At 50.1% G+C, this 19,797-nt stretch overlaps 1 protein-coding gene and 1 non-coding gene across 3 annotated transcripts in view; both read left to right on the top strand.

Annotated features, from left to right (window-relative positions):
* Nucleotides 1-19,797, top strand: part of TIA1 (TIA1 cytotoxic granule associated RNA binding protein) — a 250,165-nt gene that overhangs the window by 117,671 nt on the left and 112,697 nt on the right. The window contains exon 1 of one of the 2 annotated variants that reach the window (XM_063932089.1): nucleotides 9,730-10,018. The exons of the other annotated variant lie outside the window; for it this stretch is intronic. Within the exon in view, the coding sequence (XP_063788159.1) occupies nucleotides 9,993-10,018 (26 nt within the window). The 5' untranslated portion in view covers nucleotides 9,730-9,992. Of the gene's footprint in view, nucleotides 1-9,729; nucleotides 10,019-19,797 lie in introns of those variants that run through there. 2 annotated transcript variants of the gene reach the window in all.
* Nucleotides 9,499-9,569, top strand: TRNAG-CCC (transfer RNA glycine (anticodon CCC)). The gene has a single exon. It is a non-coding gene; the product is annotated as a tRNA-Gly (tRNA).

Here is a 19,797-nt window from a genome sequence, read left to right on the forward strand (position 1 = left end):
CAGTGCTCCCGCCCTGGCGGTAGAGCACCAGCTTCCAGCTGGTGGTCCAGGCTGGCGCTCCCGCCAGTGGCAGTAGAGCGCTGGCCTCCCACTGGTGGTCAAGGCCTCCCTTTTGCATAGGATGCTTCCTGCAGGTGGTTGAGGCTAGCGCTTCCACCCCAGTGTTAGGGCATCAGCCTCCTGCTGGCAGTTGAGGCTAATGCTCCTGCCCCTTGTGGTAGAGCGTCGGACTCTTACTGATAGTCATGGCCTCCCGCTGGTGTTTAAGGCTGATGCTCCCACCTTGGAGGTAGAGCTCCAGCCTCCTGTAGGCGGTCAATGCATCCCGCTGGCAGTTGAGGCCTCCCACGGGAGGTCGAGGCTGGTGCTCCCACCCCTGACAGTAGAACACTAGGTTCCTGCTGGCAGGTGAGGCCTCCCACTGGTGGTCGAGCTAGCACTCCTTCCCAGCAGTAGAGCACCGGCCACCTGCTGGAGGTCGAGGCTGGTGCTCCCTCACCTGGCAGTCGAGCACCAGTCTCCTATTGGCACGGGCACTCCCACTGGCAGTCAAGGCCGGTGCTCCTGCCCCTGGCGGTAGAACGTCGGCCTATCACTGGTGGTCGAGCTTCCCTCTGGCACTTGAGGCATCATGCTGATGGTCAAAGCTGCCGCTCCCAACTTGGTGGTTGAGCGCCAGCCTCCCACTGGCAGTTGTGGCCTCCCACTAGCAGATAAGACATTGTTGGTAGAGTGCCGGTCTCCCGCTAGTGGTCTAGGCCTCCCACTGGCAGTCGAGGCAGGCAATCTCTTCCCTGGTAGTGGAACGCCAGAATCCCGCTGGCAGTTGAGGCCGGCACTCCCTCCAATCGCAGTAGAGTGCCGGTCTCCTACTAGTGTTCGATCCTCCTGCTGGTGGTTGAGGTTGGCTCTTCCTGCCTGTGGTGGTAGAGTGCTGACCTCCCACATGTGGTTGAGGCCTCTTGCTGGTGGTTTAGGCCAGCACTCCCACCCCTGGCAGTAGAGCGCCAGCCTCCCGCTGGTGGCCGAGGCCAGCACTCCCACCCCTGGCAGTAGAGTGCCGGCCTCCTGCTGGTGGACGAGGACTCCCACTGGTGGTCAAGGCTGATGCTCCTACCCCTGGAGGTAGAGCACCGGCCTCCCGCTGGCTTTCAAGGTGTGCTGCTGGCGGTCGAGGCCTCCAGCTGGCGGATGAGAATTGCGGCTGGCGGTTGAGGCCTCCCGCTGACAGTCGAGGCAGGCATTCCTACCCCGGCAGAAAGGTGCCATTCATCAACTGGTAGTCGAGGCCTCCCGCTATCGATTGAGGCCTGTCACTTGCGGTCAAGGCTGGTGCTCCCGCCTTGAAGGTAGAGCGCTGGCCTCCTGCAGGTGGTCAAGGCATCCCACTGGCAGTCGAGGCCTCCCTTTTGCAGTCGATGTCAAGGCTGCCTGCTGGTGGTTGAGTCCGGCACTCTCATTCCTGGCGGTATAGCACCCGCCTCCCTATGGTAGTTGAGGCCTCCTGCTGGTGGTTGAGGCTGATACTTCTGCCCGGCAGTAGAGCGTCGGCCTCCCGCTGGTGGCCGAGCTTCCCTCTGGCAGTCGAGTCCTACTGCTGGCAGTCGAAGATGGTGCTCCCGCCTTAGTGCTCAAGGCCTCCCGCTGGCTTGCACTTCCGCCCCTGGCAGTAGAGCCTCCAGCAGGCAGTCGAGGCCTCCTGCTAGTGGTCGGGGCTGATGATCCCGCCTTAGAGGCTGAGGCCTCCCTCTTGTATTCGATGCCTCCCACAGGTGGTTGAGGCTGTAGAGCACTGATCTCCTGCTGGCAGTCGAAGCTGGCGCTCCCACCCTTGGCGGTAGAGCACCGGTCTCCCACTGGTGGTCGATTACTGTGGCTGGAGGTCGAGGCCTCCTGCTGGCGGCCGAGGATGGCACTCCTGTCCTTGGTGGTACAGCACCGGCCTCCCAATGGTGGTTGAGGCCTGTGGTTGGCAGTCAAGGCCTCCCGCTGGCAGTCGAAGCCTTTTGCTGTCAGTCGAGGCCGGGGAGTTCACTTTGGCACTGGCCTCTTTAAGGTCAAGGCCTCCCACTTGCGGTCGAGGCCAGCATTCCCGTTCCTGGTGGAAAAACGTCGGCCTCACACTGGCAGTTGAGCTTCCCTCTGGCAGTCGAAGCCTCCCGCTGGCAGTCAAACCTGGTGCTCCCACCTCAGTAGTAGAGTGCCAGTCAAGGCATCCCGTTGGTGGTTGAGGCCTCCCTCTGGCAGGTTGAAGCCTTCTGCTGATGGTCAAGGTCGACTCTCCTGCCCTGGTGGTAGAGCTCCGGCCTCTCGCTGCCTTTGACAGTGGTGGTTGAGGCCTTGCGCTGGCGGTCAAGGCATGTGCACCCACTCCAACGGTAGAGCACTGAGCTCCACCTGGCAGTCGAGGCTCCCTGCTGCCGGTCGAGGGCGGTGCTCCGGCCCCAGTGGCAGAGCGCCGGCCTCCCGCTGGCGGTAGAGGACTGCACTCCTGACTTGGGCGGTAGAGCGCCGGCCTCCCCCTGACGGTAAAGGCCTCCTGCTGCCAGTCGAGACCGGCGTTCCCAACCCCACAGTAGAGCGCCAGCCTCCCACTGTGCTTCCTCCCCGAGTGGTAGAGTGGCAGGGCGGGAACACCGGCCTCAACTGCCAACGGGAGGCTGGGGCTCTACTGCCGGGGCGGGAGCACTAGCCTCCCGCTGGCAGTCAGGGTCGGCTCTCCCACTGTTTCAAGTGTCCAATTAGTGGCCCAAGACAATGTAACTCTTGCAAAACTACAGCTGCATATTCAAAATGGTAAAAACAAGATTTTAAACCTACCTGTAAATCTATTTCTCCTAGTCCGTAGAGGATGCTGGGGACTCCGTAAGGACCATGGGGTATAGACGGGCTCCGCAGGAGACATGGGCACCTATAAAGAACTTTTAGTATGGGTGTGCACTGGCTTCTCCCTCTATGCCCCTCCTCCAGACCTCAGCTAGAGAACTGTGCCCAGAGGAGATGGACAATACGAGGAAAGGATTTTGTAAATCTAAGGGCAAGATTCATACCAGCCCACACCAATCATACCATATAACCTGGAATACACATAACCAGTTAACAGTATGAACAAACAACAGCAACGGTCCAAGACCGATTCCAACTGTAACATAACCCTTATGTAAGCAATAACCATATACAAGTCTTGCAGATTTTCCGCGCTGGGACGGGCGCCCAGCATCCTCTACGGACTAGGAGAAATAGATTTACCGGTAGGTTTAAAATCTTATTTTCTCTAACGTCCTAGAGGATGCTGGGGACTCCATAAGGACCATGGGGTTCATACCAAAGCTCCCAATCGGGCGGGAGAGTGCGGATGACTCTGCAACACCGACTGAGCAAATGCTAGGTCCTCATCAGCCAGGGTATCAAACTTGTAGAATTTAGCAAAAGTGTTTGACCCCGACCAAGTCGCTGCTCGGCAAAGCTGTAATGCCGAGACGCCTCGGGCAGCCGCCCAAGAAGAGCCCACCTTCCTAGTGGAATGGGCCTTTACTGAATGTGGTAACGGCAATCCAGCCGTAACATACGCCTGCTGAATCGTGTTACAGATCCAGCGAGCAATAGTCTTTGAAGCAGGCGCGCAAATATTGTTGGCTGCATACAGAACAAACAGAGCCTCTGTTTTCCTAATTCTAGCCGTCCTGGCTACATAAATCTTTAAGGCCCTGACTACATCCAGGGACCTGGAATCCTCCAAGTCACTCGTAGCCACAGGCACCACAATAGGTTGGTTTATATGGAATGAAGAAACCACCTTAGGTAAAAATTGAGGACGAGTCCTAAATTCCGCTCTATCAACATGAAAAATCAAGTAGGGGCTCTTGTGAGACAAGGCCGCTAATTCTGACACCCGCCTTGCAGATGCCAAGGCCAATAACATGACCACCTTCCAGGTGAGAAATTTCAACTCAACCGTGTTAAGGGGTTCAAACCAGTGTGATTTTAGGAACTGCAACACCACGTTCAGGTCCCATGGTGCCACTGGGGGCACAAAAGGAGGCTGGATGTGTAGCACTCCCTTTACAAAAGTCTGGACTTCTGGAAGAGTAGCCAATTCCTTCTGAAAGAATATCGGCAGAGACGAAATCTGTACCTTAACAGGGCCTAATTTTAGGCCCATATCCACTCCTGTCTGTAGGAAGTGGAGAAAACGACCCAAATGGAAATCTTCCGTAGTAGCATTCTTGGTTTCACACTAAGAGACATATTTCCGCCAGATACGGTGATAATGTTTTGCCGTCACCTCCTTCCTAGCCTTTATTAGAGTAGGTATGACCCCTTCCGGAATACCCTTCTCAGCTAGGATTCGGCGTTCAACCGCCATGCCGTCAAACGTAACCGCGGTAAGTCTTGGAACATGCAGGGCCCCTGCTGCAACAGGTCCTCCCTTAGAGGAAGAGGCCAAGGATCTTCTGTGAGCATCTCCTGAAGATCTGAGTACTAGGCCCTTCGAGGCCAGTCTGGAACAATGAGTATTGTCTGTACTCTTTTTCGTCTTATGATCCTCAACACCTTTGTGATGAGAGAAAGAGGAGGAAACACGTAGACCGATTGGAACACCCATGGCGTTACCAGAGCGTCTACTGCTACTGCCTGAGGGTCCCGGGACCTGGCACAATACCTCCGAAGCTTCTTGTTGAGGCGTGACGCCATCATGTCTATTTGAGGAACTCCCCAAAGACCCGTTATCTCTGCAAAAACTTCTTGATGAAGTCCCCACTCTCCTGGATGGAGATCGTGTCTGCTGAGGAAGTCTACCTCCCAGCTGTCCACACCCGGAATGAAGACAGCTGACAGAGCGCTTACGTGATTTTCCGCCCAGCGAAGAATCCTGGTGGCTTCTGCCATCGCGACTCTGCTCCTTGTCCCGCCTTGGCGGTTCACATGAGCTACTGCTGTGACATTGTCCGATTGAATCAGCACCGATAGGTTTCGAAGAAGACTCTCCGCTTGTCGAAGGTCGTGGTATATGGCCCTTAATTCCAACACGTTGATGTGCAGGCAGGACTCCTGGCTTGTCCATAGTCCTTGAAAATTTCTTCCTTGGGTGACTGCTCCCCATCCTCGGAGGCTTGCGTCCGTGGTTATCAGAACCCAGTCCTGAATGCCGAATCTGCGACCCTCTAGGAGGTGAGCACTTTGCAGCCACCATAGAAGAGACACCCTGGCCCTGGGGGACAGTGTTATCTTTTGATGTAATTGTAGATGGGACCCGGACCATTTGTCCAGAAGGTCCCATTGAAACGTCCTCGCATGGAACCTGCCGAAGGGGATGGCCTCGTAGGCTGCCACCATTTTCCCCAGAACACGAGTGCATTGATGAACTGACACTCTTTTTGGCTTTAGCAGGTCTCTGACCATGTTCTGGAGATCCTGGGCTTTTTCCAACGGGAGAAAAACCTTCTTTTGTTCCGTGTCCAGTATCATACCTAGGAACGCTAGTCGAGTTGTTGGAACCAACTGTGACTTCGGTAGATTGAGAATCCAACCGTGTTGCTGGAGTACTCTCGGAGAGAGTGACACGTTTCCCAGCAATTGCTCTTTTCATCTCGCCTTTATCAGGAGATCGTCCAAGTATGGGATAATTGTGACACCTTGCTTGCGCAGGATCACCATCATTTCCGCCATTATCTTGGTGAAAATCCTCGGGGCCGTGGAAAGCCCAAACAGCAACGTCTGAAACTGGTAATGACAATCCTGTACAGCGAATCTCAGGTGCTCCTTATAAGAGGGATATATGGGGACATGAAGGTAAGCATCCTTTATGTCCAGTGACACCATAAAATCCCCCCCCTCCAGGCTGGCTATTACCGCTCGGAGCGATTCCATCTTGAATTTGAATCTTTTCAAGTACAGGTTTAGGGATTTTAGATTTAAAATGGGTCTGACCGAACCATCCGGCTTCGGGACCACAAAGAGGGTCGAATAGTACCCTTTTCCCTGTTGGTTCAGGGGAACCCTGATAATTACTTGCTGTTGACACAGCGTTTGAATTGCAGCTAACACTACATCCCGCTCTGGGGTAGAAGTTGGTAAGGCCGACTTGAAAAATCGGCGTGGGGGCACCTCTTCGAATTCCAGTTTGTAACCATGGGAAACTATTTCCAACGCCCAAGGATTCACGTCTGACCTGACCCAGACCTGGCTGAAGAGTCGAAGGCGTGCCCCCACTGGTGCGGACTCCCGCAGGGGAGCCCCAGCGTCATGCAGTGGGTTTTGTAGAAGCCGGGGAGGACTTCTGTTCCTGGGCACCAGCTGAAGCAGGTGTTCTCTTTCCTCTACCCTTACTTCTGGCAAGGAAGGAGGATCCCCGACCTCTTCTGGACTTTTGCGACCGAAAGGACTGCATGTGATATTGTGGAGTTTTCTTTTGCTGTTGGGGAATAAAAGGTAAAAAGGTAGATTTACCCGCGGTAGCTGTGGAAACCAGGTCCGCGAGCCCATCCCCATATAGGGTAAAACCTCCATATGCTTTTTCGAATCCGCATCACCCGTCCATTGGCGGGTCCATAAGGATCGTCTCGCTGAAATAGCCATGGCATTGGCTCTGGAACCCAGCAACCCAATGTCCCTTTGAGCGTCTCTCATATACAAGACTGCGTCTTTAATATGGGCTAGAGTTAACAAAATAGCATCCCTATCTAGGGTATCAAGGTCAGCCGACAGGGTATCTGTCCAAGCTGCAACTGCGCTACATACCCATGCCGACGCAATTGCCGGTCTGAGCAAAGCACCAGTATGTGAATAAATAGACTTTAATGTAGTCTCCTGCCTGCGGTTCGCAGGGTCCTTGAGGGCCGCTGTGTCTGGAGACGGCAGCGCCACTTTCTTGGACAGGCGTGTTAAAGCCTTGTCCACAGTGGGAGAGGATTCCCAACGTAACCTGTCCTGTGTAGGGAAAGGGTATGCCATATTAATTATTTTGGTAATCTGCAGCCTCTTATCTGGTGTCTCACAAGCTTTTTCAAATAACTCGTTAAGTTCATGAGATGGGGGAAAGTTTATTATCTGTTTCTTTCCCTTAAACATGTGTACCCTCGTGTCTGGAACAGAGGGTTCATCAGCAATATGCAACACATCTCTTATTGCAATAATCATACACTGAATACTCTTTGTCACCTTAGGGTGCAATCTAGCTTCATCATAGTCGACACTGGAATCAGAGTCCGTGTCAGTATCTGTGTCCACAATTAGTGACAAGGGACGCTTTTGAGACCCCGACGGGCCCTGTGAGTCGGTCCAATCCGAGGATTGACCCCCTGATGCCTCCCTGGATTCAGCTTTATCTAGCCTCTTATGTAAAGATGCCACACTTGCAATCAACATATGCCACATGTCCATCCATTCCTGAGTTGGCACTACCGACGGGGACACACCACTCATCTGCTCCACCTCCTCCTTGGAGAAGCCTTCCGCTTCAGACATGCCGACACGCACGTACCGACACCCCACACACACACAGGGATATACCTATAAGGGGACAAATCCCCAACCAGGCCCTTACGAGAGACAGAGAGAGAGTATGCCAGCACACACCCAGCGCCAAACTGACACTGGAAAATCCAGACAGCGCTTTTATATTATTATAAAATGCCAATCTTCCCATTCACTGCGCTCCAATGTGCCCCCCTCCTCTTTTTCAGCCCTCTGAAGTGTTCAGCAGGGGAGAGTCCGGGGAGCCAGCGTTCTCTGCAGCCTCTGTGGAGAAAATGGCGCTGGTTAGTGCTGAGGGATCAAGCTCCGCCCCCTCCAGCGGCGGGCTTCGGTCCCTCTTCAATTTTAATAAAATGGCGGGGGATCATCTATTTGCTGCCTCCGCAGCCTAATGTGACCTTTTTTGCCCAAAAACGAGGTTTATTGCTGCCCAGGGCGCCCTCCCCTGCGCCCTGCACCCATCAGTGCTTTCTGTGTGTCTGTGTGTGGGAGCAATGGCGCGCAGCTTACCGCTGCGCGCTTTACCTCATGAAGATCTGAAGTCTTCTGTCGCCTTTGACGTCTTCTTGCTTCTCATACTCACCCGGCTTCTATCTTCCGGCTCTGTGAGGAGGACGGCGGCGCGGCTCCGGGACGAACCCCAGGGTGAGACCTGTGTTCCGACTCCCTCTGGAGCTAATGGTGTCCAGTAGCCTAAGAAGCAGAGCCTATCATTTAAGTAGGTCTGCTCCTCTCCCCTCAGTCCCACGATGCAGGTAGCCTGTTGCCAGCAGTGCTCCCTGAAAATAAAAAACCTAACAAAATTCTTTTTTCCACAGAAAACTCAGGAGAGCTCTCTGCTGTGCACCCTTCTCCTCTGGGCACAGGATCTAACTGAGGTCTGGAGGAGGGGCATAGAGGGAGGAGCCAGTGCACACCCATACTAAAAGTTATTTATAGGTGCCCATGTCTCCTGCGGAGCCCGTCTATACCCCATGGTCCTTACGGAGTCCCCAGCATCCTCTAGGACGTAAGAGAAATATGGTGCAAGTGACTACTTTACCAGCCTATTTCATGGGCAAAAGTTTGTTGGCACAGGCAAAATACAACTGTCATTTTTTGTAAGGGATGTGAGGGGTGATTCAGAGCTGATCATAGATTTGAGAAAAAAACGCACATCTACGATCACAATCTCTGACATGCGGGGGGACGCCCAGCACAGGGCTAGTCCGCCCCGCATGCTAGGCCCTACCCCCACCAGTCCCCCCCACACACATGCAAAAGCATCACACAGCCGCTACCCGCCATGTTTTGTGCCGCTGCTCGCCCTGCAAACTGTTTAGACATGCCTGCATTGTCCGGACCGCGTCCCTCGCCACCGTCACGCCCCGCCAACAGTCCCCTCGATCTCCTCTGCCTGTCAATCAGGTAGATGCGATTGCACATGTGAGATGCCTTTGCATTTCACGTGTGCATACGCGCAGTGCGTCCTCTGCGTGTGCGCACACCTCACCGGACACCAGACTGCCGCTGCAGCGTTCTAGTCTGAATTACCCATACGTTTGTCTGTACAACGTTAACTGAGTGATCTAGCTTGATTTAATTGTTTCAACACAACATGCTCAGAATAAGAACTGGAGCATGAAGAAGTGAATTAGAAGCTGGCCGAATAAAGAGAAAACTTCAACCCTGCCTGGCGCCGCTGGTGTAGTGGTATCATGCAAGATTCCCATTCTTGCGACCAGTCCCCTCGATCTCCTCTGCCTGTCAATCAGGTAGATGCGATTGCACATGTGAGATGCCTTTGCATTTCACGTGTGCATACGCGCAGTGCGTCCTCTGCGTGTGCGCACACCTCACCGGACACCAGACTGCCGCTGCAGCGTTCTAGTCTGAATTACCCATACGTTTGTCTGTACAATGTTAACTGAGTGATCTAGCTTGATTTAATTGTTTCAACACAACATGCTCAGAATAAGAACTGGAGCATGAAGAAGTGAATTAGAAGCTGGCCGAATAAAGAGAAAACTTCAACCCTGCCTGGCGCCGCTGGTGTAGTGGTATCATGCAAGATTCCCATTCTTGCGACCCGGGTTCGATTCCCGGGCGGCGCACTTATCTTTTATTTATAAAACCGATTCACGGAACGTTTGCGTTCCGTGAATAGCGGAGTTTTTAAATTAAGACCTTTATTCAGAACAGACTCTTTAGCAATAGGCCCGGCGCTTCCCATACATACCAGTTACTATCTACAGACAGGCATTGGGCCGGGCAGACTTTTCCGGGGTCCTCTCTCTGCGCCTGCGCCATTCCCTACTGCCGCCATCTTGTGGTGACGGTTTCTCTCGCATTGTTCCAGGCCGGGGCGGTGAGAGTCGGCGGAGTGCGGCCAGAGGTGGGGAGAGAGAGCGGTGCCCGGTGCTTCCCAGCGACGCTCACTGTGCCAGCGCGTCACCAGCTCGGCTTTCAGCTTTACCCTTCAAGCCTGCTTTCCCGCCGGGTCCCTCAGGACCGATAGGGGCCCGGAGCCTGGAGCCATGGAGGACGAGCTGCCCAGGACCCTGTGAGTTCCCCGGGCCTTCTGGCCGCAATATGGCGGATTGTTATGACTAATGTTCTTGCTGACAGGCTTCATTTCTCCGGCCATTGTGTGAGTGCTGGGAGCCTGGATGAGGCTTGTGGGGATTTACTAACAATATAGGAAGCCAGAGGAATAAGAGTGGCGGGTAGGGCCGGCTCTGAGGTTAGCAATGGCGGGTATCAGCTGGCTCTGGCGTTATTAATAGGAGGTTAGCGCCGGCGCTCGATTAATAATAGGCGACAGGACAGGCTCTACGGTTAGTAATGGGGCGCAGGCTCTAGGGTTAGAAATGGTAATATAGACACTACCATTAGTAATGGGGGACAGGGCAGGCTCTGGATTATTAATGGACAGGGCAGGCTCTGGATTATTAATGGACAGGGCAGGCTCTGGATTATTAATGGACAGGGCAGGCTCTGGATTATTAATGGACAGGGCAGGCTCTGGGTTAGTAATGGGATAGGACAGACTAGGGTTGGTGAGGGGTGAACAAGCCTTGCTATGGGGGGGTCAGATAGTTGCGAACAGGCGGCGCAATAGAGGGGGAAGCAGATAATGGTGGACAGGTCACACTATAAGGAGGTTATGGGTAACGATTAACAGGCTACTGTGTGGGTGGGGGGGGGAGGCTGTGGCAGACAGGCCAAGCTGGGGGGGTGGAATCTGTGGCGGACTTGGAAATTTGCATCCAGCCCATGCTTAACTGAATTCATCCCATAATGGTAGAAAGTACCAACCATAATGCAGTTCCAGATAATTCATCAAAAACAAGGGTGACTCTATCGGGAATCGGCATCGCGGCGAGGAGTTAAGTCGGAGAATGCCCGTTCTCCCGACAAAACAACCTGTTAAGTCCGGGAGAACGGGCATTCGCCGACTTAACTTGAGCTGAATTGAATAGCGCTGGGACCTAATTCCCGATGCTATTCAACTGTCGGTGAGTTGAATCGACCCCCTAGAATGCTGATAGGCTGCAAAATGGTTTAGCTCACACAATGGATGCCGCTCTGTGTAAGTGACCAGTACACCTTTTAGTACATTTTAGTGTAGGTAAGACATGCATGTTATGAAATATCCTCACGGTAGAATAAAGTGTACATTAAATGCTCATTGCTTCTGGCTCTCCGTTTAGATAAAAAAAATTCCGCAAATTGTTAGTTGTTACTGCTCACTTTGGTGTTTTATCATATGGTTACATTCATTTTGCATTATACCATCATTTTCCCCAAATCAGTTGTTTTCTTGGGCAACGATAATTAGTGGGTGTCTGGCAGAGCAATTCAATTGTTTTGGTTGCCCATTAATCAAGATTCTTGCCAAAAAGCACCCGGTTTAGCCACACAAAGAGGGTAAAACCAGCTAAACTAATGAGCGCGGCAAGTGTCATTTGTGTCCCCAAAAGACCGTTTTTGCACATTAATGCTCACCACCTCTGGAGGCTTCAAGCAGAGATGTGGGTACCTGCAGCAATCGTGTCCAATTGACGCAACAATTCAATTGCTCTGTTGGTCACCCGTTAATGATCACCTTCTAAAACAAATGTGATCACTTAAGGGGTGGTTCAATCGTTTTAAGTCGTAATAATTAATGGGCACCGTTTAGCGCACTTGTTGCGCCCAATTATACTGGTTTTAGCAACACATAGGGGTCTATTCATGTAGCAATGAAAAGCCCTGTTTTGCGTTAAACAGGGCTTTTCTCTGCCTACTGCAATTCACGGAGCGGGTTACCGTGGAGAAGTCTCTGACTTCTCCAGCGGTACCCCCACTCTGTGCCTGAATCGCATCACCATACCTTTGTATGGTGAGTGCGATTCATGAAGGTGCGGAAAGCTCTGCTTTCCGCTTCTCCATGGAGTTCAGGTTTGCCATCTCAGGACGGCATAACCTGAACTGTGGTGCGGAGACGGCAGGAAAGCTCAATGATTCCCTGCTCTCTGCACCTTGCGCTGACTCCGCCCCCGACCTCCCAGCAACCACTGAAGCCTGCCGGGAGGTCACCAAGCTGCGCATGCGTAAAGGGACCCGCCGCTGGACTCCACGCATCGCAGGGATGGATCGCTGGAGATCTCCTCACCGCAGGAGCCCCAGACACCACAGCGCATCGTCGGAAGGGTGAGTATACATGAATTACTACTTATTACAGCTATACATCGCATCGAAGCGATGCGAGGTATAGTGATAAGTAGCAATTCTGTTTTCGTTTTGTTAGTGAATAGACCCCATAGGGTGGTATTCAATTGTTCCCTACCGCAGCTATTCAATTGTTTTTGCCGTCAGACACGCTAACATCATTTCAGTTTGCTACCCTCGGGTGGTGGCGTGCTGAAATTAACAGAAAGTGACCCGTTTTTGCACCCAAATGGGTCTTTTCGCATCACACCCATTAGTTTAGTTTGGCTTAGCTGCTTTTCGTGGCCAGACTCGACACTAATGAGCGTGACCAGTGGAATAAAAAGAAAAATTGAATATCGCCCCACTTTAGAGTTTTCACACACTTCTGCTTGCCACCTCAGGAGGCTGCACCAGTGGCACTCATACCCAAATGGAGCAACAATTGAATTGCTCCATTTGGTGCCCACTAGTGGCAGCTGCTGGGGGTAAACGCTTAAATTGACTTCTTAGAACAATACAAATTTTTTTATCGCGCTCCCAGACAGGCCGGGTTTAGCCACATAAAATGACTAAACCCAACGAAAGTGCTGGGCGCAACGTGAAAACGGGTCACATTTAGCACATTTCAGCTCACCAGTACTTGCGCGCTGGAATGTCTCCCTGCGGCTCATCGTACCCTAACAGAGAAACAATGGAATAGCTCTGTTGGGCTTTATCTGGTGCCTTCTGTGAACGCGTAATGCTTTATATGCATGGGGCGCCAAATCAACAATTGAATTGTGACAATTGTTTGGGAGTCTGAACATTCCCGTCTAATTAGACGCCTCAAATAATTAAATCGTCCCCTTACTGTCCATTCCACGTTTGCTAGATCGTATGAAAAAATTACTCCCCAAACTCTTTGTCCATTTTGTGGGTCCCTTCCCCAGAATCCTTTCTTCTGCACTTTTGTGGTTCATATTTCTATTACAGTAGGTCTCACAGTAGAGGGAATATGAAGTAGCTTCAGAATTCCCACCACCTAGCGGTTAATACCCCTTTCACACCAAAATCCTGGGACCCCAGATTTGGAACACTGGGGCAGCTGTATTAGGCTGGGGCCCAGACATAGCATCCGGGACCCGCTTGGCCGGGAGGGGGGTTGTGTGCACATGGATCTTGTTCTGCAGGATGCCGCCGAACAGGATCCGGTCAGTGACACACAGTATTTCATAGAACACAGTGTGGGGACTTTCGCACATGTGTTGCGCACTCTCCTTCCAGCCATAGCTTGGCCGCCATGTGTGGCCCTACACTTAAGCCTGGAGAACATATAAAGAAGTAATAAAGCAGTGATAAGCGCAAGGTAATAATGCACCAGCCAGTCATTATGGATTTGAAAAATGACAGGAGCTGACTGGCTGTTGCGTTATCACCTTGCACTTATCCCTTCTTTATCACTTCTCCAGGCTTAATACATCTGCCCCACTGTTCCAGTTCGGGGCAGACACCATTCACACCGTTCTGTTTACGCTCCATACGGGTGCAGTAAAACTGTTCTGCCAAGCGCAGGGAATCCGGCTCTACATATGCTGTAAATGGGACCGGGGTCCTTCCTGGGACCAATCTTGCAAGCTACCTAGGTTGGATTAAAAGGTCACTGAACCTTTCACACCGAGCCACTACTCGGGTTAATCCAGCAATAACCTGGGGTGAAGTGGCGTACAAGGGATATGAGTAATCTACAGTATTTTCTGTGTAATTGTAGGGTTTCTACTAGTGCAGGGCTCTTTTATGTATTTAATTTTTTTTATTTATTTATTCACATTTAAGGGGTATATGCAATTGCGGTCGAATTCCCGAAATTGTCGAATTTCGGGACTTTTTCGCCCAAAAAAAAAAAAATCTTCAATGCAATTCAGTACTTTCCGTCCAAAAAACGGACTTTCAAAATTCGACTTTTTGAAATTCGACTTTTGTCAAATTCGACTTTTCTGCAATGATACAAGTGCTGCAATTCGACCAAAGTATATTCAATTGAAGTTTGGAAATTCGACAACAGTGCTTTTAGACAGTAAATTCGACATTTTCAATCCGCCACACTTTGGTGGGTGAAACTAATAAAAAAAATTTAAAACATGTTTTTTTTTATTGATTAATAGCATATCTATTTATATTAGAAGGGATTAGGTACTTGGTTTGTCTTTTTTGGAGGCACAAGTATTATTTATATATTTTTTAAAATAATATATATTTTTTTTTAATTTTTTTAGATGGAATGGTAAAATTCAGAAAAAAAATGGCGTGGGGTCCCCCCTCCAAAGCATAACCAGCCTCGGGCTCTTCGAGCTGGTCCTGGTTCTAAAAATGCGGGGGGGGGGGGCGGGGGGAAATGACAGGGGATCCCCCGTATTTTTAAAACCAGCACCGGGCTCTGTGCCTGGTGCTGGTGCAAAAAATACAGGGGACAAAGAGTAGGGGTCCCCCGTATTTTATACACCAGCATCGGGCTCCGCTAGCTGGACAGATAATGCCACAGCCGGGGGTCACTTTTATACAGTGCCTTGCGACCGTGGCATTAAATATCCAACTAGTCACCCCTGGCCGGGGTACCCTGGGGGAGTGGGGACCCCTTCAATCAAGGGGTCGTCCCCCCAGCCACCCAAGGGCCAGGGGTGAAGCCCGAGGCTGTCCCCCCCCATCCAAGGGCTGCGGATGGGGGGCTGATAGCCTTGTCAAAATTGAAAGAATATTGTTTTTTTCCAGTAGTACTACAAGTCCCAGCAAGCCTCCCCCGCAAGCTGGTACTTGGAGAACCACAAGTACCAGCATGCGGGAGAAAAACGGGCCCGCTGGTACCTGTAGTACTACTGGGAAAAAAATACCCAAATAAAAACAGGAGACACACACCGTGACAAGTACAACTTTATTACACACTGCCGACACACACATACTTACCTATGTTGACACGAAGCAGTCGGTCCTCTTCTCCAAGTAGAATCCACGGGTACCTGAAAATAAAAGATAATTATACTCACCTCAATCCAGTGTCCAGATATAAATCCTCGTACTTGGCAAAACAAATAAACGAACACCCGATCCAGCGAACTGAAAGGGGTCCCATGTTGACACATGAGACCCCTTTCCACGAATGCAGACACCCCCGTGACAGCTGTCACAGAAGTGTCTCTTCAGCCAATCAGCGAGTGCAACGTCCTTGCACTCTGCTGATTGGCTCTGTGTGCGTCTGACCTCAGACAGCGCATCGCAAAGCCTCTCCATTATATTCAATGGTGGGAACTTTGCGTCAGCGGTGAGGTCACCCGCGGTCAGCGGCTGACCGCGGGTAACCCCACCGCTACCCGCAAAGTTCCCACCATTGAAAGTAATGGAGAGGCTTTGCGATGCGCTGTCTGAGGTCACACGCGCACAGCCAATCAGGTGAGCGCCACGGAAGTAGCGCTTCCTGATTGGCTGAAGGGACCTCAGTGACAGGAGTCACGTGGTGTCCCGGCATTCGGGGAAAGGGGTCTGATGTGTAAACATGGGACCCCTTTCAGTCCGGCATGGTACGGGTGTTCGTTTTCTTTTTTTAACAAGTACGTGGATTATCTCCCGGACACTGGATTGAGGTGAGTCTAATTTTTTTCACAGGTACCCCGGATCGTCGGAGACTGTGGCAGTCGGCGGGTCAACATAGGTAAGTATGTGTGTGTCGGCAGTGTGTAATAAAGTTGTACTTGTCACGGTGTGTGTCTCCTGTTTTTATTTGGGTATTTTTTCCCAGTAGAACTACAGGTACCAGCGGGCCTGTTTTCCCCCCGCATGCTGGTACTTGTGGTTCTCCAAGTACCAGCTTGCGGGGGAGGCTTGCTGGGACTTGTAGTACTACAGGAAAAAACAATATTCTTTACATTTTCACAAGGCTATCAGCCTCCCATCAGCAGCCCTTGGATGGGGGGACAGCCTCGGGCTTCACCCCTGGCCCTTGGGTGGCTGGGGGGGGGACCCCTTGATTGAAGGGGTCCCCACTCCCCTAGGGTACCCCGGCCAGGGGTGACTAGTTGGATATTTAATGCCGCAGGGCGCTGTATAAAAGTGATCCCCGGCTGTGGCATTATCTGTCCAGCCTAGTGGAGCCCGATGCTGGTGTATAAAATACGGCGGACCCCTACTCTTTTTGTCCCCCGTATTTTTTGCACCAGGCGCAGAGCCCGGTGCTGGTTTTAAAAATACGGGGGATCCCTGTCAATTTTTCCCCCGGATTTTTAGAACCAGGACCAGCTCGAAGAGCCCGAGGCTGGTTATGCTTTGGAGGGGGGACCCCACGCCATTTTTTTTCGGATTTTTCCCCGTTTTTTTAAAATCGCGGCAAAATCCGGCAAATCGGCCGTTTTTCGCCCGCGGGACTGTCGAATCCGTTTTCCATTGGATATGGTGAATTTCGGCAACCACTTGCCGAAATTGGACGGTCGAATTGTGTCGAATTAAAAAAACGGCGATAATTCGCCGCTAATTGCATATACCCCTTAGCGTTTGTCCATCCAGCATTGGGGTTTTTGTTTTTTTTGCCATCTCACTTATTCCACCCACCCCCCATTTCATGTCCGCACCCATCTTCCAATCTCTCTTACCCTTTCTCTGTTATAATTATACAAGGGGAGATTGATAAGTACCTGTGTTAGGCAAGAAGAAAAAAAATTATTGGGAAAATTTTGATTTATTTTTCAACATAGTCCACTTTTAGCTCGATACACTTGGCCCAGCGATATTCCAACTTTTTCAAGCCTTCCAAAAAATAGGATTTGTTGAACTCTGCGAAATAGGATTCAGTTTTGGCGATGACCTCCTCATTCGATGCAAATCTCTTCCCGCCAACTTTTTTTCATGTTCGGAAACGGGAAGAAGTCGCAGGGAGCCAAATCTGGAGAATACGGCAGATGCGGCAGCAATTCGTAGCCCAATTCCACCAAATTCACTGTGGTAACGTGGGACAAGTGTGCCGGCGCATTGTTGTGGTAGAACAGCACTTTTTAGAGGGTCCATTTGCTCTTCAATGCATCATCAAATCTGCCCAATAATTGAGCATAATACTGCCCTGTGATTGTTCTTTCCTTTTCCAAATGATCAATGAAGATTATGCCTTTAGAATCCCAGAAAACGGTGGCCATGACCTTTCCGGCCAATGAAACAGTCATCGCCTTCTTTGGTGCACGTTCATCGGGTGAAGACCACTGTTCTGTCTGTGCCTTCATTTCTGGCGTGTAGTGATGGATCCATGTTTCATCAACAGTCACGAAACAGCGTGGAAACTCCTTCGGATTGCGCTTAAACAGGTCCAAACACTGCTTCAAAGTGGTCATTCGATTCCGCTTGTTGTCCACAGTGAACAAACGTGGCACCCATCTTGCCGATAGTTTTGTCATGCCCAAATGTTCATGTAGGATATTCTGCACACGTTCAAATAAGATGCCTACAATCTCAACAATCTCTCTGATCTTCACTCGCCGGTCTGCCAATACGATATCATGGATTTTGTTGTCCATTTCATCCGTAGTCACCCCAGTTGGGTGACCTGGACGCTCTTCATCAAGGACGGATGTACGACCACGCTTGAATTCATTGAACCAATATCTGATGGTTGTCATCGAATGTGAAAAGTCCCCCATAAACGGCTTCCAACTTTTCTTTGATTTCCTCACACGTCTTCCCATCCAAAAAAAAGAATCTAATCACCGTGCGGTGCTGCACTTTCTCCATAGTTAGCATAAACTCAAACTTGCTCACTTCCAACAGCTACCAAAACAAAAGTACACTATGAATTTGTCTGAAATTCTGACAGTCGTTGTTTGACAGATGACACTAAACAATGATATACAGGTTTGACGTCAGTGGCGCCATCTGTCTTCAAACACAGGTACTTATCAATCACCCCTCGTAGTTTTCTTATAACCTCACCACTACTCTCCTCCCCCCCCCCCCCCTCGTTTGTTTTGCGTTTTGTATTTTTTAACTGATGTCATGTAGAAATATTTTAAACTACTTTTTGTGTTTATTGAACAGTGAAAACAGAACACTTTAGTGTTCCATGCCAGCACATATTGTTCTTTAATTATATCCATTGTAAAGATGTTGCTGCTGCATCACTGACTAATGGTAAAAGAATACTGAGGATTATCAGGTTCATTATGTAGTGTTGTAATGTTAAGTATTAATACAGTTATTAAACATTTCTTTTTACATGGCTTTTCCAGTTTAGCAGCTCAAGACCCTCAAATATAATATATTAATACCATACACCTGTACATAGTAAACAGAATGTGTGCAACCATGTGATAATGTGAGCATTGAAGAATAAATATTGGTCTTATAGTGATAGTAACATTCAGGCCACAACCACCTGGCCCATGCGTGTTGTTGCTTGGGGGTGGGTTCTGTCATACTATTTGTCATGGATTATTGTACAGTGCAGCTGTGAATACTGCCTGGGGTATAGGGTGCTTTGTAACATTTAGATGTCAGTGAGTTAGCTGTGATCTACACTATTGGCATACATGTGATGGCTGAAGGAGGTTTGCTGCAAATAGAACATTCTGGCCCCCATTTATCAAGCCTTGGAGAGTGATAAATAGCACGGTGATAAACTACCAGCCGATCAGCTTCTAACTGCCATGTTACAGGCTGTGTTTGAAAAATGACAGGAGTTGGTTGGCTGGTACTTTATCACCGTGCTATTTATCACTCTCCAAGGCTTGATAAATCTGGGACACTGTTCCTTGTTAGCAACCTATGCCAATAGTGTGTTTTTAGACCTGTGACATCAAACTGCTTTTGACCCTAATTGTCCATAGTAACTTAATGGCCCTTTCAGGGAGCCAGGATCCATTGTTTAATGGAAGCGAAAAAGAAAATGATTCCAAACAGGTTCTGTAAGAATGACTGACTGACCAGTTGTTGATCGAAAGTGGAGGTTACTAGGTATACTGTACTACAATTTGTAAGGGTTTTTCCAGACATATGTACTAAGTAAATGGGTAAATTGTGGTTGGTATTGGGAGACTGGTGTTTTGGGATCCCGGAGGTCACCATACAGATCCCAATCGCCAGAATCCTGGAGGGGGCGGAGAATGCAACAAAGCACCTTTTGCAGGCTCGCTATGCTCGTCACGCTGCGGGCTCGTGGTTGGATGCACTCGCCACTGGTCCTATTCCTACTATATAGTTGTCGGGCTGTCCAGCATCGGTATATTCGCATAACTGCATCCTGGTAAATTGAATGAAAACAAATGCATGCTCTATGTGCAATTATAGAAAGTTTACAGATGTTTTTTTCATGCCTTGCACTTTCATCAACATAATCCAGTTTACTAATTGAACACATTAATGCATGAGAAATAAGTCATGCCACACTGGAAAAGGGGTATAAGTGATTCTTTCGGGCACGTTATCGATTTTAAAGAGTGCAGTCTGTTATATCTCTAACGTGCAGCTTCAACATTTAAAAAAAGTCGAGACATCTACAGGGTTTTTTCAGCACCCTACTACATAAGGTTCATAAATCTACAGAATTCTGTAGCTTTCACGCATATATACGGAGGCTATTACTATCCCAGCCTTATTGTGTGTTTTGCATATTGGTTTTTACCTCTTGGGATAATTATTGTCTAT

This window comes from Pseudophryne corroboree, chromosome 6, assembly GCF_028390025.1.
Source record: "Pseudophryne corroboree isolate aPseCor3 chromosome 6, aPseCor3.hap2, whole genome shotgun sequence".
Classification (NCBI taxonomy): domain Eukaryota; kingdom Metazoa; phylum Chordata; class Amphibia; order Anura; family Myobatrachidae; genus Pseudophryne; species Pseudophryne corroboree.